Source organism: Balaenoptera physalus, assembly GCF_965194825.1.
Source record: "Balaenoptera physalus genome assembly, chromosome: 2".
NCBI lineage: Eukaryota > Metazoa > Chordata > Mammalia > Artiodactyla > Balaenopteridae > Balaenoptera > Balaenoptera physalus.
Window position 1 is genome coordinate 110,538,559 of NC_138883.1, and position 21,804 is coordinate 110,560,362.

At 34.6% G+C, this 21,804-nt stretch overlaps 1 protein-coding gene and 1 long non-coding RNA gene across 12 annotated transcripts in view; one reads left to right on the forward strand and one right to left on the reverse strand.

Moving 5' to 3' along the window:
* The window catches only part of LOC309654381, a 198,033-nt gene extending 193,786 nt beyond the window's left edge, over window positions 1-4,247 (forward strand). The window contains exon 2 of the long non-coding RNA XR_014260207.1: window positions 3,325-4,247. This is a non-coding gene — a long non-coding RNA (uncharacterized lncRNA). The remainder of the gene's footprint in view (window positions 1-3,324) is intronic.
* DENND4A (DENN domain containing 4A) overlaps window positions 1-21,804 on the reverse strand; it is a 134,653-nt gene that overhangs the window by 51,889 nt on the left and 60,960 nt on the right. For all 11 annotated transcript variants that reach the window (XM_082444731.1, XM_082444725.1, XM_082444732.1 and 8 more), the window contains 9 exons: window positions 21,418-21,587; window positions 20,355-20,596; window positions 16,770-16,836; window positions 15,309-15,367; window positions 12,805-12,949; window positions 12,368-12,543; window positions 8,071-8,171; window positions 6,083-6,301; window positions 5,382-5,527 (listed from right to left, as the gene is read on the reverse strand). In XM_082444731.1, the coding sequence (XP_082300857.1) occupies window positions 5,382-5,527; window positions 6,083-6,301; window positions 8,071-8,171; window positions 12,368-12,543; window positions 12,805-12,949; window positions 15,309-15,367; window positions 16,770-16,836; window positions 20,355-20,596; window positions 21,418-21,587 (1,325 nt within the window). The remainder of the gene's footprint in view (window positions 1-5,381; window positions 5,528-6,082; window positions 6,302-8,070; window positions 8,172-12,367; window positions 12,544-12,804; window positions 12,950-15,308; window positions 15,368-16,769; window positions 16,837-20,354; window positions 20,597-21,417; window positions 21,588-21,804) is intronic.

Genomic DNA, 21,804 nt, shown 5'->3' on the forward strand with positions numbered 1-21,804 from the left:
ACATTAGGAACATGTCAATGATAACTCAAAATCACTGGTATCCCTAGTAGGATATGGTATCCATGGACAACCCAAGAGCAAATGAGAAGCTCTATACACAAACATTTTTATGCAGATGAAATGGGGTTAATGTAATTATAAGGGCAGCAATGATAACGAAGTAGAAGAGATGGACTAGAATAAAAAGGTTATTCTGGTCCAACAAATACCCAAGGTCATTAGAAAGGAAGCTGGAAACTACTCCGGTCTCCATAATGGAACATTATAAGAGAACTACTTGTCTGGGAGCACCAGGTGCTTTTAAATTTTTATTTATTTATCAGCTTCTCCCTGTCAGACCTGTGTCTTTGCTTGCATAGAAAAAAATCTGTGGACATGGACAATTACCCTAATTCTAAGTATAGTAAAGTCTACTAAAATATTACAATTGTGCTCTGTAAATTCAGTACCTTGGTAAAAGATATTTCCCCTAGCTTGTCTACCAATAGAATCTCATTTCAACATTACAAAAACAGCCATGTAATAAATCCTCCATTTAACAGTTGGGCATTTCTGTCTTTTGGAAAGCACAGTGACATCTGTCTCTATTGGGAGAAAAAAGAAATCCAACACCCATGGCAGGATAAAATTAAAATAATTTTCATATTCTCTTCATATTTTTTCACAAGACATTAAAATGCTCAGAAAACACTGCAGAGGAATGCTTGGGAAACCAAGAAAAACGTTACCAGGCTATTTGTTGCACAAAACTGCTTTTAGTTAAGCTGCATCCTATAGGAACAGATTGTAAGGATTTAAAATACAATCATATGAAGAACAAGAACACATGGTTCTTAAATTAGTCATAAATGAAACTCAAATAATTTTCATACATTGTTTTTCTTACTCCTATTCAGGATTACTCACTCCAGCTTTTTAAAAGTTGGTCAAATGTTTTCCGTTTGGATAGGCTAAGATCAAAAGAGGAATATATCCAATTTCTGTTCAATCTTAGTCATGGATTCTGCTCAATCTTAAGCACTTAATGCACATCTAATATTATTTACTTTTCATAGCTAAACTGCCAGAGGTAAGGGGATCTGTTCACTTAAAAAATTAAGCTCAAAGTCACTCAACTAAGGAATAACCCCACATGAATGTCTATTTTAAAAGTATTACTGATATTCAAAAACCGTTTACAGATTAAAAGTAAGCACTGACTTGCTGTGTTGAATGCACTTAAACTGTGGTATTAAAATATGAAAAGTAGTAACAGCACTGTGTAATTATTTATTTCAGAGAGTTCTGCTTAATAATACTAGGAATACAATTAACCTCTACTCTCACTATATATGAAGATTAAGATATATTTTATGACATCACAAATAAAATAAGATCATTTTTAACTAAAAAAAAGATATATTTTGGATTTTGTTACATTTTGTTATTTTCTCTAACAAAACAGTTCTTTGAATTATAATAAAGCAAATACAAGTAACTATGTTTTAGTGAGTTAATTTTCAGTTTTGATTTTCTTAATAATCATCAAAATCTTTAAGTATAACATTAATCCATTATATATAAGTGGTATTTTGTTGAATCTAGACTTTGAATGGGTAAATAGCATTTTAGGAAAACAATCTGCCTAGAAACAATAATTACACATTTAATTGGATTGTTTCTTTTTTGAGACTTCTCAGAATTTATATTCTTTAAGCAATCACTCCAGTCATGCCTCGCATTTTGACTCTTAACAACTAAATAACAGGTGACCTATTTTCAGAAAATCCTAGACAATATAATATAGTAATTATCAGTAATAAAATATCCTCCTTAGAACATGATACCCTAAGTACCTTGCCAAATTATGTCATGTATGTCTTACAATATTAATGAGTATTTTTTAAACCATGTGATAGTATTATATGAGTTCTTAGCTGAAACACAAACTTGTGAAAACAAGACACATAAAATGAGCAAAAAGTAAAACGGAACAATACAAGATTTCTCTCTTCTGCACTGTTAATTGGATTCTTCCAACTAATTCAGTATTCCTATATGGATTAATAAATCTATTGGCTAAAGCATGCTATTAGCAAAACCCTGTCACTAATTTGGTCCCTTATGATTCAGTTGACTTGGCACAAGGAACAACTGTTACCCAAACACATGCCACTGTTCACAATGGCAGCTCAGTGAGTACATACAGATGACCAGTGGAAGCCCAGCACGATAGAGGAAAAACCTTCAAGGTACATGCTGGTCAGAAACATCATTTTTATTTACAAAAACCAACACAATTATTCCTGTAAAAAGGGATTTAGAGAAATTATTCTTTAAAGCATACTCTTCTATTCATTGTACACCTTTTCTATTTAAAGCACAACTTTCTATTTATTTATTCTATTAATATTTAACTTTATAAGCAAGAAATAAGGCAAACTTAAAAATTTGATTAAAATACTGAAAACCAGGTTCTTAGTAAATGCTGCAATGAAGACAAATTAATTCTCAAAATAAACAAGATTTCAAAGCTTTATACAGGCAGAACTCAACTTACAAAACGGCAGAGTTCTAAAAGTCTGTCTATAGGGACTTCCCTGGTGGTCCAGCGGTTAAGACTTTGTGCTCCCAATGCAGGGGGCCTGGGTTCAATCCCTGTTCAGGGAACTAGATCCCGCATGCTGCAACGAAGCTCCCGCACGTGGCAATGAAGATCCCGTGTGCCGCAACTAAGACCCAGTGCAGCCAGATAAATAAATAAGTAAATAAATAAATTTTTAAAAAATTAGTTATTGGGCTTCCCTGGTGGCGCAGTGGTTGAGAGTCTGCCTGCTGATGCAGGGGACACGGGTTCGAGCCCTGGTCTGGGAGGATCCCACGTGCCGCGGAGCAACTGGGCCCGTGAGCCACAACTACTGAGCCTGTGCGTCTGGAGCCTGTGCTCCGCAACAAGAGAGGCCGCGATGGTGAAGAGGCCCGCGCACCGCGATGAAGAGTGGCCCCCGCTTGCCGCAGCTGGAGGAAGCCCTTGCACAGAGGCGAAGACCCAACATAGCCAAAAATAAATATAAAAATAAATAAATAAATAAAAGAGCCTTCCCTAAATTTAAAAAAAAAAAAAATTATTTATTTATTTATTTTTGACTGCGTTGGGTCTTTGTTGCTGCACGTGGGCTTTCTCTAGTTGTGTCGAGCGGGGGCTATTCTTCGTTGCAGTGCACGGGCTTCTCATTGTGGTGACTTCTCTTGTTGCGGAGCACAGGTTCTAGGCACGCGGGCTTCAGTAGCTGTGGCTCGTGGGCTCAGTAGTTGTGGCTCCTGGGCCCTAGAGCGCAGGTTCAGGAGTTGTGGCGCACGGGATTAGTTGCTCTGTGGCATGTGGGAACCCGTGTACCCTGCATTGGCAGGCGGATTCTTAACCACTGCACCACCAGGGAAGTCCAATAAATATTTTTTAAAAATTAAAAATTGAAAAAAAGTCTGTCTACAAATAGGTTATTCAAAATACAGAAAATGAATTTCCCCTCAAAACAATATCCTTTCTAGGGTGATAGAAATGTTCTATGTTTTGGAGTCATGGTTACATGGAAATCTATATTTGCCAAAACTTATCAAACTACACACTTCAAAGGTGCACTTATTGTTTGTATATTATACTACAATAAATTTGGACTTTAAAAAATGTCCTAAAAGGTGGTTAGAATATCAATCCACCAAAAAGAAATTTAATACATATTTCTAGCACAACACTGTAGCCATGCACCATCTGAACTACAGCTAATCACCACATATATCAGTGTTTCTGTGGGAAAATGAATTATGAGTTCTAAGCAAATACTGACATATATCCATCTTTTCCCTATTCTAAAGCATTTCAAGGACTAGGGTAGATATTTCTGGGCATCTTAGCTTGTTAACTCTCTATCAGCACCAGAAACAGTATTTCTCCACATCAATCATCCCTCAGGTGTTCCAATTTGAAGGAAAATGTAAATTCCTCCACAAGGCTCTGAACTTGTTCCTGTTCTTCATATGTGTAAGTCATTCAAAAATTGAACATTTCTACATCATGCAGTAATAAAACCAAATTAACTACTAATCTATAAACTGTAATAAAAACCAGAAAAATATAAAAATCGTCATAAATTTTCCTACTTTATAGTTCATACAACACTACTCTGAACACTGTGAAAAATGCAGTTATAATGATCTCTCCTCACAATACTTTTAAAACGTACATAAGAAAACAACACAGAAAGACTAAATGACTTGACTAAAGTCACAAGTAGGAACCCTGAGATCAAAGTTCTCCTGATTCCCAATGCAGTGTTTTTCCTTCTACATCTTGCATGATGAAAATTTTTTATAAGACACATATGGCACTTATTAATTTGATCAATCCCTCCATATGTAACAATCTCCCATCTCCAACACCACTCCTCCTCCATGCATATGACTCCTTCACCCTAATTTGGCTTTGACAACTCCTTCCAGACCAACCCTCTGCCCCACCAGGCTGACATCTCCCTCATCCAGATTAAACTATGATACCCCATTTGCTGGGCCTACCCAGTGGGGACACTGTCCTTGCCTTGCTTAGACTCTGACACTCTGTGCTGTCCTCATGTCTGCATGGACGCATCCTGTTTAGGTTCTGACCCCTGGAAATAGTCTGTCCTCCAGCATGGACACTCTCTTTATCCTGCTCGTCCTCTGGTCCCCCATGCTAGGCCACCCCCTGCATGGATAGATGCTCTCCTCACCTGGCTTGGGCTCCAACACCCCCATGCTAGGCTGCTCCTCCTTCTTCACCCATTCAGGTTTTGACACCCCTCTTTGAGCCACTGTTTCCCAAGCTCCTCTCTATCCACCATGGATACCCACTTTGCTCTATCCCACTAATGATAGCGGACTACAGGGGCAGGAAAGGTTTCACACATGAATTTAATATACTAGAATTAATTCACTTAATTTATGCTACAAATGCACTCCCAAATTGTAGAAATATTCAGGTGAAATGTTATGTTCTACACCTACTCTCAGCATGTGACAATCCACCTTAGACCAAAAGGAGAGGTGAAAATTAAGGATGATCAAGTTAGAGGTCCATAGGCTTGGACAAAGCTCCCATAGTCTGTAAGTGGACAGGCAGTGTTACAGACCTGGTTGCTAAAATAAAACTCATAATTTGGTAAAATCCTGAAAAGTACTCTTAAGAGGTTGTGGTCTATAACATCTAGTAGGCCACCAAAACTTTCATAATAAAGGGTCAGTGATGAAATGGAATTAATTTAAATTTTGTTAAAAGTTGGTTAAGTTATAAATAGAAACTGTAACTCATAACATTTATAATAGTCACACAAAATAAGTTACGGCACTGTAGACATACTATTACTTACTTTATCTACACAATCATCAAAAAACGCCAGGCTTGCATCTTTATCACTGACAAAAGAACATTCCTCAATGAAGCGAATAAACATTTGTGTTTTGGTCATCATGTTATAGAATTTCTGATGTGACCGGTCCCGGCTTCTTAAGAAAGCTGTTCAACATAAATTTGTAATGTTAGCATATATAATATCATTTATAGATTCAGAGAATTTTTGAGCTAGAAGGAACTAGATCAACCATGTCATCTATACCCCCCACAGCCTACTATTTTGCAGAAAAAGAAACTAACACCCCTGAAGGGGAAGTAACCTGACCAAGATAGCAATAGGAAAGGAACTTGAACCCAGATCTTTCAAATCCCCCAACCCAGGGGCTCCTCTGCTTGCCCAACATCACCAGGCTGCCCTGAAAGCTAAAAGCATCAATATCTTAACGCATCTGTGACACAACAGAGTGCAGTGGTACATGGTTAGGAAGCTCTGTACTTTTCAAATAGTCTCTTCTGCATATTTTGCTAATGGGATTATATCTAATGTGCCTGAGAAATAACCAGTCCTATGGAAATGGATTACCAACTGAGCTGATACTCACATACTCCTGAAATAGATAAGTATATTTTGATAAATATGAGCTACTAACCCAGAAAGCAATCATCATAAGGTTAAGCTCAATAATATGAAAGCTGTAGTACTATGCAATCACTCACCTTGTAGGGCAAAAAGAGAGGCTGCATCTGTGGCTGTCTCAGATGGGGCTTGTGTTATTGGTCTTAAGTATGATCTATAACCTTTTAAAATAGAGGCCATGAAACATAAAAATGCCTCTTGGATTTCCAAATCTATCATGTGCAACCTCTTTCCAGAATTAAAATCATAATCATTCATTGCTAAGTCCATTAGTCCATCGTCTCTTGGTCTCTGCTGCACTGTGAAGAAATACAGTGTTAATGTTTTCCCCAGAACTGTCAAAATTAATGTTCATAAAGGTATCAATTATAAATCCATTGCATATGTAATTCAAGTCATTATGCTGCATACCTTAAACTTGTACAGTCCTGTATGTCAATTATATCTCAATAAAATTGAAAGAAAAATAATGTGTTGTGTTTTCAAAAGGGCTCACGCTCCTTCAACCCTTTGTTTACATAACTCCTTAATATATAACCCTAGCAAAACTTGAATTTGGTCTGAGGATAAGGATGGTAGTAACGGTCAATGTTAACTTCCTGATTTTCATGGTTATAGCATACTGCAGTGATACAGAATGTACTTATTGGTAGGAAATACACTTCATTTGGAGATGATGGGGACATCTATTCTCAAAAGGTCACAGAAACAAAGTTTGTGATTGCCTCAAAATTTTAAAACTTCTTAAAATATGAGGAACAATAAATCATATTAGGGAGGTTTTTTTGGAGTTCTTATTGTTTAAAAAAGTAAAAGTTCGTGGGCACTGGAATGGAAGGCCTAGGTTTTAATCCTAGCTTCATCCTTATTAACTGTATGATCTCTGACAAGCTACCTCCCTCAAACTTAGTATCTTCACAGTTGTAAAGACAAAAGAATGTATGTGAAAGTGCTCTGAAGCTGTAAAGTGATATATAATCCTGAATAACAATATCAGTATTGTTTAAACCTGTAATTTTAAGCTGTAAGATTCTACCCTTCAGTAGAGCCAGATGGGTTATTTCACTTATTTTAATAATACTTAAATACTGCTACAAAAGCTGCTGGACTTCTCAGTTATTCAAAAGAAGCACATGAATTTTTAGAAAGCAATTAACTAAGTAGCTTAAATAAAATTCCATACATAATTTGTTCCATAGTATAAAATTTGTTCCATTTGATGTCATTTTTTCATATCCCAATACTTATGAGCCACTTCTGAATTATCTACTTGTTATAAGGTTTACTTTGTAAACACTGTCTTTTTCCATGTCTCTTTCCAACTATTCTATAGGCACCCTTGAACCCTTGAGGATGTAGGCCACCTCCCATGTTTATATTTCACCTAATACATAAATGAGAACCTCAACTATTGCTGCACCATTACTGACCATTTTTTATACAATAAGTATTAAATTATGAACCCTGAATGGACTGTTGGTATAAAATACCAAGAGGATTAGATACATGAAGGCTTAATTCCTCTTACTGGTAATTCTGGATCACTATCAAGATACTCTTATTGTAAGCTTTGAACTGAAATTCTCCATATCCTAATCAATTTTCACTTTAATTAATTTCCGAATGCTTCTGGCAAGCTTCTATTTTCAAATTATTTGAGGTAAGCACAGCATTAAGATCTACTGAAGGTGAAAAGCACATGACCTTGCTCTCAACCCACAAAAATCATCAGCATTTTCTAATATAATTTAAACCATCTGTGTTAGATTTTCAAAACTAACTTTCTATTCTATGTATAAAGAAAATACACAAGTAGAAACCAGTATTTTTTCCATAGTATTTGAAAATAATCACCTTAATCTCTTTTTGGATTTTATTATGATGTAAAATATTAACTTTGTAAATCTCCCACTCAGCTTCTAAAAAATTTTGCTTTAATGCTCATTTGCCTTTAAGATTGTAAAAACACTTTCCTTTAGGTAAACACCATCCTTTTACACGTAAGGCAAAGTTGCTGGAGTCCTTTCTTCAGATTAAATTACTTACTTTAATTAAATTATACACTTACATTTTGCCAACTGCTGGTGCAAATTATTCAGTGTGTTCATCAGATTTTTACATGGTTTCTTTGGAAGTACCTTCCAGGCTACATTTTTCTTGTCACCAGTTCTGAGATTAAATGACAACAATAATATATTCGTTAGATTAACTTGGGGTGGGGCAGGGGTGGGTATATATCTGTTATTTATAAAAAGGGGAAAAGAGAAAACACATTGAACAAAAATAAAATATACAAAATATTCTACTTAACAGAAGAAAAATACTACAGGGGTAAATTGGAGTGTTTAATACTTAAAAATTAATTTATATGAGAGTAGAACCCTGTATTAAATATAGCTCAAAACTTTACACTTATGTTTATACTGAGTCAATTCCACTTGCTTTGGAATCATGCAAATCACTACAAAACTTAATGTGGTGGTCATTACTCTTAATCTTATCTAAGAGTCTCTAGACACCTAAACATTGGGAAAATCCTACTATTAGGAGATTTCTTCTTATATACTCTAAGACAAAGCACTGTAGAAAACTTTCAATGAACTTATGATCCATAAAGCTTATCAAAATACTTCGGTATATCCAAATATTTAGTTTCCTAAAAATATAAGTAAAATTTAGCTTTGTTTCTTTCAGAAAAGAAATAATCTATAATATTAGATTATTTGGGCTTCCCTGGTGGCACAGTGGTTAAGAATCCACCTGCCAATGCAGGGGACACGGGTTCGAGTCCTGGTCCGGGAAGATCCCACATGCCGCGGAGCAACTAAGCCCATGCGCCACAACTACTGAAGCCCATGTGCCACAACTACCGAAGCCCGCACATCACAACTACTGAAGCCCGTGCGCCTAGAGCCCGTGCTCCACAACAAGAGAAGCCACTGCAATGAGAAGCCCACGCACTGCAACGAAGAGTAGCCCCCGCTCACTGCAACTAGAGAAAGCCCATGTGCAGCAACGAAGACCCAACACAGCCAAAAATAATAAATTAATTAATTAAAAAAATATTAGATTATTTGAATAAAGTATAACACTCCAAAATACTTTTATAACTATAAAAGAGGACATCAGCTTGACAGTGATATCTTTGTTTCTAGATGAACTCCTATAATCTCCTTTATACAACCTTTACAACACAGTTAATCCTTTTTTTAAAAAAATTTATTTTATTTATTTTATTTTTGGCTGCGTTGGGTCTTTGTTGCCGTGTGTGGGCTTTCTCTAGTTGAGGCGAGTGGGGGCCACTCTTTGTTGCGGTGCACGGGCCTCTCACCACGATGGCTCCTCTTGTTGCGGAGCATGGGCTCTAGGCACATGGGCTTCAGTAGTTGAGGCACGCAGGCTCAGTAGTTGTGGCTCGCGGGCTCTAGAGTGCAGGCTCAGTAGTCATGGCACACGGGTTTAGTTGCTCCACGGCATGTAGGATCTTCCTGGACCAGGGCTTGAACCCTTGTCCCCTGCATTGGCAGGCGGATTCTTAACCACTGTGCCACCAGGAAAGCCCATGATCTTTAAACTATATATGGAGTAGGAGAAGAAAAGAGCATGGTGATAAAACATGATAAAGCTTTCGGACTTAACTATAGCTTTGTTGATTCCACTCTCTATTTATTAAATCTTTTTTCTATTTCAAAAGCAATAAATACTCATTTTAGGAAACTTGAAAAATGCAGAGAAAAAGGAGAAAAAAAGTAAATCACTTATGTTCTAACCACCAAAGACATCATAGCACCGGTGTGAAATGGAATTGCTGAACTTTTCTTTTAATGTTCCCTAAACTTCCCACAGAACAAAAAGGGCAAATATCACTTTGAAAGAAAAAAGAGTGGATGGGAAAGCTTAAGCTGACAAAGAAGAACTGTCTTGGAATCTACCCTATCTTTCCACAATGATAATAAAATACAGATAGGGCAGGGTCAAACTGCAGATGTCCTGCTGTGAGATTTTATTTCACCTATAATGTGACCAGGACTATGGAACCCTGTATTAAAGTGAGAACAGAATGTAAAAACACTTTTGACATTATTTTCTTGCTAAAACTTTAAAACACAGCACTCCTACTGTGCCTTAGCATTCACTGTGTGTGTGCCTGCCTTGCTAACTAGATTATTAGCAACTTAAGAGAAAGGAGTGTATCTGGTTTGTCTTTTTATTCCCAGTGCCTAGCAAAAAAAAAAAAAAAAAAAAAAAGGCACTCAAGAGATGTCTGTAGCATAAGTGAATGAACAGTATTTTGGTATCATTTCATCAAATTACTATTATTTACTCACATAATTTCCTCCTTTTGCCCTTGATATCATCACTGTAAAACTTGGCTCGGGAGAAGAGTTTTATTGAGGGACTTCCCTGGTGACGCAGTGGTTAAGAATCCACCTGCCAATGCAGGGGACACGGGTTCGAGCCCTGGTCCGGGAAGATTCCACATGCCGCAGAGCAACTAAACCCATGTGCCACGACTACTGAGCCTGCGCTCTAGAGCCCGTGAGCCACAACTACTGAGCCCACATGCCACAACTACTGAGCCCAAGCACCTAGAGCCCGTGCTCTGCAACAAGAGAAGCCACCACAATGAGAAGCCCATTAACCGCAACAAAGAGTGGCCCCTGCTTGCTGCAACTAGAGAATGCCTGCGCGCAGCAACGAAGACCCAAGGCAGACAAAAATAATTTTTAAAAAAAGGAATTTTATCTAATACCTGAGTTTGGATCTATGACAGCCTTCTGCATTTTTATTCATAGTAAGTTCCATTTATAGGATTACTATTGCATAAGTAGTTAGCCAGTAATTAGTGGCAGAAATAATAGTTATGGAGTCAGACAATGATAGTTTCAAAATCAGTTCTGGCAGTTTTAAGTTATGTGTCTTTTTATAAATTACTTAAAAATCTAAGCTTTGGATTTCTTATCTGTCTGTCAGACTGGTTGGTAAAAACTACCTCACAAAATACAGAGAATAATATGAGATACCTTAGGCTATACATACAGCTTTATGCCTAGTACATATCAGATATTAATTTCCCTTTCTTCAGAAATTTCTTGACATTCATAATATATTCCTTATTATATGTATTTATGAGTCAGAGAAGGGAAAAGGAAACCACAAATTTCATACTCAGATTTTTCTTTCAAATTTCAGGTTGAGGCTCCAGAAATTCAGGATGAAGGAAAGTAGAAAGCTATTAATTCATTAGTTTAGTCCTCCAATAGGTTTGGAAAGGCCATAAAACCAAGAAGGAAGACCACTGATGAGTGCAAACAAGTCATGTTTCTTTGATTCTTTAACTCATTAGTGATCAAAACAAAGTTAACATAATAAGAAAAAAATTCTTTTAACAAATTGAGGAAAAGTATAAAAGTATAAAAAGAGAGAAAATGTATATACTTATTTGCCACCCTGAATTTCAATTTTTAAAAACATTATGTCATGTAACATTAACAACTGGCCAAAAAAAAAGGGATACTACTTTAATATTTGAAGAATTAAATATTTCTGGTAAAGTATGAAATGTTCATGGTAAAGAATCTTTGACGCTCTTTATCCCATATATAAAATGGCTTTAATGCACAAAGTACATCCCATATTTTCTTGGTTAGGCTTTTGAAAGCATACATGCCTTATAAAAGAAAATTATTTTTTGCTAAACTTTTCTAATGGTTTTTAGGCAGTTGAGGTTTTGACTTATAACAATACTAGAATTAATGTAAGATTTCAGAATTAAATCAAAAGGCGTTAATATGAAACATGCTTATTTAAAAATGGAGAAAAACCTATCTCACAACTACGTACTTAAATTGTAAAAGGTATACTAGCTTTTAGGCTTTACTAATAGGGTAACTTGCAGTTATTTTAAGTATGTCCTGTGGATGCAACGTGGTATTGCATCAATTTCCTCTCCCTGAAGAGCTTAAGTATGATTAAACTGAAAATAAACAATACAAGAGAAAACACTGAATTATAAAAAAAGCTGTAAGTATACAGTTCCAGTAGCTTAGCTACAACTTAAATATTATTCCAATAGAGAGAGAGAAAATTATAAAATCCTTACATTTCTTACATAAATTTCTAAGTAAGCGTAAGATTATAATATTTCTCAAATATTGAAAGAGCTGAGGATTAAAACCTTCTCTAATACACTAAACCTATTCCATCAAAGTATAGTAAGAACTGATTCAAAGATGGTAAAAACCCCAAATATAAAAACAACATAGCTCAAAAGAATTCTAGTTATCATTCACAAAATATACATTTACATACATACACTACAAAGTTGTAAATTACTGGAAGTAGAATCATTAAAACGAACTTACTGAGAAATTGTGTTGGTATCTAGGTCAACACAACTGACATCTGGTGGAGGGTCATAGAGATCAAAGTATCTTGAATCAATTCCTACTATGAATGGACATGGTGCACTCAAGACATCTGCTAAAGCCAGTGGGCAGAGAGGAACATAGGGGCATGGCCAGTGGAAAGGGAAAATCATCTTGGATAAATAAAAGAAAAGAGAATATTTAGCTGTTTGACATTGAAGCATAATTCATCAGCACACACAAAAAACTGTCTTTCAAATATTTATACCGAAAGTAGTATAATGCTTGTTAAATAATTACAACTAGTGTTAGTGGCCAGAAAATTGAAATTCATTACACTCTGAATTTTAGTTAAGCATTAAAACAGCTTTAAATTATATGAATAATTAGGTTTAAAATGAAACTGACTGCCAATAAGAAACTGTGATACTCACAGACACTAATGCTTCTGTCACACTAGTAAGCACTGAAGGCCGTAAGGAATGAATAAGAATCTTATGTTCTGTTACTGCAAACACCAGTAGTGTCACAGCATTTTCAGGGCCCAAATTCTGAAGTAATGTTGAAAACTTGCCACCACTATAAATCCAAACAAAAATATATAATTAAAAAAACAGAGATCAAACACCTCATTATCCAAAATAATTTTTAAAAGTTCATGATTAGGGTAGGATTATAGTTCATATTACATATTTAACTTTAAACATGACTGTTGCTCTTATGTAGGGAAAACACTGTATCAGAAACACACTATGAAAATAATGAAGTTTTATGAGGTTCTGAAATCATTCGATTCTTCTGCGTTGTATTAAATATGGAAAATGAAAAGTCATCTGCTTCATTTTATATAAAAAGATGTGCCATGTAGATAATGTTCCAATAAAGAATTCAATGTATAAGAGGGGTGCTTTGGTTGAAAGCAAATCGTTTAATGCAAGTTTTTTTTCTTTTTTTTTTTTTTTTTTAACATGGCTCATCTTCCTCTGTAATTATCAGAAAACGTATGTGACTTACAGGCCCAACTTCCTTAAGGTAAATACACATCTCAAAATTTGGATTTAGAAATAGCTAGATTATCTTTACTATTGTAATGATAATATTAATTAAGAGCCACTACGTGATGATACACACATACAAAGCAAATTAATAATCAAAACTTAGACATTGTACATGGTTAACAAAATACTGCATTAACAAAGTAAATGACTCTGGGCTTCCCTGGTGGCGCAGTGGTTAAGAATCCGCCTGCCAATGCAGGGGACACGGGTTTGGGCCCTGCTCTGGGAAGATCCCACATGCTGCGGAGCAACTAAGCCTGTGCGCCACAACTACTGAGCCTGCACTCTAGAGCCCGCAAGCCACAACTACTGAGCCCGAATGCCACAACTACTGAAGCCTGCTCGCCCAGAGCCCATGCTCTGCAACAAGAGAAGCCGCCCAATGGGAAGCCCGCGCACCGCAATGAAGAGTAGCCCCCCGCTCGCTGCAACTAGAGAAAAGCCCGCGCGCAGCAACAAAGACCGAACGCAGCCAAACATAAAAAAATAAATAAATTTTTAAAAAATTTAAAAAAAAAAGTAAATGATTCAGTAAGCTAACCAGTATTTCATCTTTATAATGTTAAATAATTGGCTTCACTGAATTAACTTTTTAAAAATAAACCAAAACTAATAAAGTCTCTTGGAGAAATGAACACATATGCCCACAAAAAACTTGTGCATGTTCATAGCAGCATTATTTATAGTAGCCCAAAAGTAGAAACAACCCAAATGTCTGTCAACTGATAAATGGATAAGTAAAATGTGGTATATCCATACACTGAAATATTTGTTGGAAATAAAAAGGAATGAAGAACTGATACATGCTATAATGTGGATAAACATTAGAAACATGCTAAGTGAAAGAAGCCAAACACAAAAGGCCACATTTTATATGATTCCATTTATATGAAATGTCCAGGACACGCAAATCTGAAGCGAAAGAAGTAGATCAGCAGTTGCCTAGGGCTGGCAAGGGGGCGTGTGTGTGTTTGTATATATAGGGATGGGAGGAGTAAGGGAAGGTAACTGCTAAAGGGTACAGGGTTTTTTTGGAGCTATGAAAATGTTCTAAAATTGATTATAGTGATAGTTGCAGAACTCTGTGAATGTAATCATTAAATTGTACAATTTAACTGGGTGAATTGTATGGTATGTGAATTATATCAATAAAGCCATTACCAAAAAATAAAAAAAGGCTCTTGGGTAATGTAGAATTGTTTTAAAGTAGTCTCAGTCAGTATTTCTAATTTATTCTCAGCTCAAACAAAGGTTAAGAAAACACTGGTCACTCTGGGCCAACACCTGGTGATGAAATAGTCTGCAATTCTTACAAAATTAATGTCAAAGATGGCAGCTGGTCTCCCTTAGGTATGTGCTACAAAATAACTTAATTATATTGTAACTATTTCCCTGCTAGAAAAATTACACAGCTAATTAAATTTCAAGAATTGATACTTTAGAAAAAACATATTTCATAATCTCTCTGAACTTTTAAGGTGATGAAATACATTATTCTATTCCATGGGCTAGTATTTATAAGTAACTTTTTATTTGGGGGTTAAATTTAAAATTAATTGCATTTGAATGTTCTTCAGAGGATATTTAAAGCTAAAAAAATTGTTTTCATAATCTACAGACATATATACTTATTTATGTAGTTGTATGTACTTAATCATAATAAATGGGTACACAAAATACCAAACACTATTGTAAAAGTTTTTCTGTGTTCTTTAAGACCTTTAACCTCACTGTTAAGTAAAAGAAATTTAGGTAAGAAACAATTAAATGAGACGTATTTCCATCAACATTTGCAATTTTCCCTAGGAAAGAGAGAAAATACTTGAATGTTACTTTAGCTCACACTGCATTTAGAGAAACACAAACGAAGTTTTACTTGCCTTAGTGGAAGAGGTGAAGAAACAGGCTGACTGAGAATCAGATTATCATGTGGTGATAACTGAAATAGATTAAAAATAAAGTATTTGAAATATAAAGATGAACTTTAAAACACCATCTTCCAGAAAAAAACATATATATATATAGACGATGCCCATAAAGTTTCAATATCCCCATTCACCAGTATAGGAACCATCTATATCACTTACTAAGATCCTGAAAAATATGTCCTGATGACTGACCTCTTCTAACTACTAACTCTTCTTACTCTGAATCCTATCTCTTTTCTTCTGTTTCTCAACATTTCCCTGATGCCATTTAACAAATCTGTATCGAAAGACTAAATTATTCATTTAATACGGTAAAACCAGAGTTAGCAAACCTATGGCCTCAAGGCAAATCCACAGGCCACCTGCTTTTATAAATAAAGTCTTATTTAAAAAAAGCCATGCACATTTGTTTACGTGTTACCTATAGCTGCTTTTGTGCAATGAAAGCAGAGCTGAGTAGTTTCCAGAGAGACAGTATGGCCTTTACTGTAAAGACTGAAACACTGTTTCAGCCTCAACATAAAAAACTTGCCAACTTCTGCTATAAAACATATCTTTTATGTGTATTCAAACTGATTGCGCTATATGTATTCTGGCACTAAATACCAAGAAGTAACTTGGGATGATATGTAGATATGCAGACTATTTATAAAGCTTATCAAAATGCTATTTTTCTAGACATTTTATCTGTATCAATATATTAATGCAATTAATTTAATCTACATTTAAAATTTTATGCAGATTTATACAAATTTGCAAATATCTACTTATAAATGATTTCTCATTTTGAATGATACTCCATTAAGGGCTGTGATAAATACAAGGCACATATAGTGATAATACATGAAATATTTTCTCAAAATCACTTCAAAAATCGTGATTAAATAGATTCAAAAGACAACTTACATATAAAGAGCATAGACAAAAAAGAAATGTAAACAAAAGACGAAAGATAAAGTCAACGGGGAAAAGAGATGGGGAAAATAATTTATGTTCACTTTAAACTTCCTCCTCTCACAAAGATATGAGCAATTCTTCCTGCAATATATGAAAACACACAGCTTTTTCTTTTATCTCTTCTAATACATTTAACTTAGGGAATAAGTGCCAAAGGCACAAATGTTCAAATACCAAGAATAAATTTAGGGAAAGCAGTCCCTTTTTACGTGTTCAAAACGCCTACTGCTGTCTACTTCTTTAACTCTGCAATGCTTTATCTAAGAGGAAACATTAGATGTCTGTCTGGGAGGCAGTTAATAAAACCATAAGGGTCCAAACTCCAACGTAAAACAGTATCTGGTTCTCTTTTGATTTCATTTGATTTTTTTACCCATATAAAATTGTTATTCTTATGGTACATTTTGACAGAGTCAATAATTATTTAACAGAGCACTTACGTCATGAAAATCTTACCTGAACTAAAATCCGTGGTCTCTGAGGAGATGGAAAAGGAACTTTATGCATAAAATGAGAAATATGCCTTAAAAACAAACAAACAAACACCTGATTGATTCCAAAGTGAATACCATATGCTATAAAGGTCAACATGTCACCACAAGTCCAGGTTGAGTCAAAAGCTCTGTGTACCTATAATTTCAAAATCCCTGCTACTACAAAAGCAAGTGAACAAACAACAACCAAAAATCGTTTGTCCCAGGAAAGTTCCTTCTATCTAAACCCACCCAAAAACTTTTCATATTAATACTTTCTCACATTCAATAACGTTTGTGTTATTAATGTCTGAAAAGCCACTGTAACTTCTACCTCTCCCTAAGAAGATAACAAACAACGTAACAGAGATGTGGACATTACCAAAGAAGCTAATTCTTGCATATACTTTTTAGTCAATTGCTCATATTTTTAAAATGAAGCAATATACTTTTTAGTCAATTGCTCATATTTTAAAAATGAAGCAACCACTGAGTACTCCAGAAAAATGAAAGAGTTTAACTGTTTCTAAAACATGAACAATATACTTTCTATTAACAATAGGTTAAAAATTCTATTACTGATTTTATGGGTTTTTTTCCCCAGAAGAGAACAGATAAAAAGCTAGATTGATGGGTTTTGTTTTGAATACCATGGAAAAGAAAAAAGGCAACAATAGTGAACAATCCTTTTTTAAGGAATGAGCTATTTTATTTCTCTATTACTTTTAAACTATTTCCAAATCATCTTGGTTTCAGAACTGAGATAATTTCAACTGGATACAAAACATCAGAAGAGAAAATTATTAATTTTTTACAAACATGTTTTGACTGCCTGCTATATATAAGATACTGCCAGACATGTTGGGAATTATTTTTTTAAAAGCCATATACTACCAGTTTCTACTACTAAGGTACTCACAGACTAAGAACAAAAAGACAAGGGGAATGAGTTCCAGAGGACACACATCTGCTTGCATTATGTGAAGTAGTTAGAATAGCAGAAAACAAAGTGTGATCCATGAATACCTAAAGATCCCCAAGACCAATTCAGGGAGAATCTGCAAGGTCAAAGCTACTTTTTAAAGACACCGTTTGCCGTTTTCACTGTGTTGATATTTGCACTAATGGTGCAAAAGCATTGTGGATAAAACTGCTGCCCCTTACTATGAATCAAGGGAGTGGCACTGAACTGTAGCTGTTGTATTCAGTTTCACTTAAGAATGTCTCGGATGAAGCAGTAAATACTATTAATTTTACTAAATTTTGACTCTGCAGTGTATACTTATAAATAATCTGTGTGATGAAAGGCGAAGAATGCATAAAACACTTCTGCTGCATACAGGAGTATGATGTTTGTCTTGAGGAAGAGCACTTGTGTGACTGAGTTGTGAGTGAATTAGCTGTTTTTGTTTTGCTTTGTTTCCAGAGAATGCCATTTTTCCTTGAAAGAACAAAAGACATATTAATGTTATCCAATGTGGGTATTCAGTAGATATTTTCTACATTAAAATGAACAAAGTGAGGCTATTGCTTCAAGAAAAATAACTTACAGTACTTGTTGCCAATAATTAAATTCAAGCTTTCCAATAAAAAGAAATGTAGTACTGTCACATGGTACAATATGGATGAACCTTGGAAACATTACGAAAAGATGAAAGGATCCAGTCAAAGAAGACCATATAAGTTGCTTAGACCTGAGTGGATAAGTGGGGAATGGGGCAGGACACCTAATGGGTATGGGGTTTCTCCTAGGGGATGAAAATGTTCTAAAATTAGATTTTGGTAATGGTTGTACACCCTGTGAATGCATGTTTTTAAAAAACATTGAATTGTATACTAATTTAAATGGGTGAACTGTGTGATATGTGAATTATATTTCAATAAAGCTGTTTTTAAAAAGCCAAGGGAGAAATCAAAATGGAATACTAAAACCTTTTTCTCAGTTAACCCCAAAGGAGGAACAAACAAATAAGTAAATAAATTCAAGCTTTCAAGTAAAAATTAGAATCTTGCTACCATAAACTTGACAATTTCTCAATACTCAAAAATTTTTCTGATGTAGGTGGTTATATTCACAAATCTGATTTTTAAATTTTGATAATGAGATGTATCTATGTTAACTCAGTGAACCAGTATTTTCCAAATGACCAATGTACGATGCTACAAAATCACACATGTATAAAAGTTCCACTCAAAGAGACAGACCAATAGATTTTACTGTAACAGAGAAAGTTCATCACTAAAGTTTTAGATTCCATACTGACAGTAACCTATAATAAACTATACTTGTCAAGTTTTGGTGCAGTGTCAAAAAAGAAAATCCACAATTTTCTGAAAAGACTATTCAAATGCCCTCCCTTTTCCACATACATATTTGTGTGAGGCCACGTTTTTTTCATTATGTCAACCAAAACAACATATTGCAACAGACTGAAAGCACAAGCATATATGAGAACCTAGCTATGGGACTTCCCTGGCAGTCCAGTGGTTAAGACTCTGTGCTCCCAATACAGGAGGCATGGGTTCGATGCCTGGTTGGGGAACTAAGATCCCACATGCTGCATGGCCAAAAAAAAATTAAAAATAAGATAAAATGAGAACCCAGCTATGTTCAATTAAGCCAGACATTAGAGATTTGCAAAAAATGTAAAACAATGTCACTCTTCTTCCTAATTTTTTTGTTTTAGGACATGGTTATTAAAAAAAAAAAGATATTTATGATAACATGTAACAGGTTTATCATTTTTTAAAATAAATTAATAAATATTTTTGAAGTTCTCAGTTTTAATTTCTAATGTAGTAAATATTAATAGATATAACACGTTAAAAAAAGCTCTTTGCGGGGGGGTCTTCATTTTTAAGAGTATAAAGTGGTCCTGAGACTAAAAAATTTGAGAACTGGTGGATTAGAATACTGAGATGCGGGCAGAAAACTGCAAGGAAAAATTATAAAGTAATATTTTACATTGACTGTTCTTATAATAATTCTATCACTTCCAACTGTCATTAGAATCACAGAATTCTGCCGAAGAACACAAAAGAGCTTAAGTGATAGATGATATAAAATAAACAATAGTCAAATAGACAGTGGTGATGTTTAGATCTCATTTGTGTCAAACCTTACTACATTAAAGATTATTCAGTTTTAGTGATCTTAAAGTAAATCACAAAAATTTTAAAAAGAATAAAAAATACGTTTATCTAATTTTTCCTTTAAATTCATGATATCTAAAAATAGTAAGGAATATTTTAAAGGTTCATATAAACCCAAATTACATGTAAAATAAGAATTAACAAAACCTGTAAAAAAAAACGCTAATTAGGATCTCCAAACTTCAAAAGAGTATCAAGAAGATGAAATATTTATTTCATTTTGTTAGAGATAAAATTATCTAAAATAACAAAACTGTAGGTATAATAGAGAAATATTACCTGACTGAATCAACCAAACTTTCTTTCTCTTGAAAAATCTAGCTTCCAAATAAAATTTACTCAATTACCAGTATAAATACACCACACATAATGGAAAGAGCTGCCAAATTTTGAACCAAGAAGGCTTCTAACTTACTTCTCAATTGGAAGGACATGAGGTCCAGAGATGGAATAACGATATAGAAAAGTCAGAAACTTCCTGAATGCATCAAAAAAAGGCCAGTGAGAGAGAAGACAGATGCATTTACTAGTGTGAACTGTCTTGGAACTATCAGACTTCTCATCTGCTGATGATGCTAAACCCAAAAGAAATCTCTGTTTTTCTGTGAGATTCTCTTCGGAGTATGGTTCATAAAACTGAATAGCAGCACCATAGACCTGGAAAACAAGTAATATATTTGATAAATATGCCTTATATCATTTATTCCAATCACATCATTAGTTAAATATTTAATGGATGAGCTATTAGGAGCCATTATAGGCCTATGAGCCAAGCAAGGTGCCAGGTACCAGAAACCCAGTGGTGAAGAGACACCTCTCTTGCTTTCTTGAAGTACGTTAAAACATCGACGACAACAACAAAACTACACAGCACAACTCTCATATCTCCTTATTACTGGGAAAAAAAAGGTGTTTTAATTAAATTGCATTTGTTTTATAAAGAGTAAAAGCAATTGTATCAATATTCTCTATAAGAAAATGATTGAAAATAATTATTTAATAGAGAGTGGGACAGAATTTTAGATAAGGAAATAAATATTCCAACTTCAGACAATTCACTGAATTTCTCTAGACCTCAGTTTCCCAATATATAAAATGAAGATGTTAGACTAGATGATTTCCAAAGTCCATTCCAACAATATAACAGTTTATGATTCTAAATAACACTGCATATTTAATAATCTCTTTAGTATTACTTTTAAGTTTCTGTAACACAGAAAACGAAGCAATGAAGCATCATCATTTGATGATGAAAAAAAATCTTTCACTATATTCACAAAAGAAGCACTTGGGTATATGGGACAGAATGAAATTCTCTTTTCCTCTGTCTCTCGATATAGTTATTTTAACAAAGTGGAAGAGGTGCGTGTAATAGATTCAATTTAACCAGTTATTTTTTCTATTGTTCCTGCATATAAAACTTAAGACTTGAAAGTGTACAAGAAATTTGCAGATATCATTTGTTAAACATATAGTACCTTTTCAGCTGAGGCTCCAGTTAACACAAATGTAGAAAATACAGGGAGAGGGTATTTGCTATTTGGTGGCCAACATTCAATAGTTGCACCCATTGGTAAACAAAATAGGGGAACAGATTCTGGGAGTGAGAATGACTCATAATCTTCTTGAGGGTATCTACAAATTAGACCTGTAAAAACAATAATAAATATTAACTCATCATGTCTTGAATTTAGGGGCTCATAATTTGAATGATGCTAAAATGCTTTATTATTTAACACTTTTGGAAGACCAAAACATTACATATATGTTCACCAAGTAACTCTGAATACTTTAGTAGGATTCATATAGATTTTAATCCTCAAACTATTCATATTAACTATGTAATATTTATCAAACTTCATCCA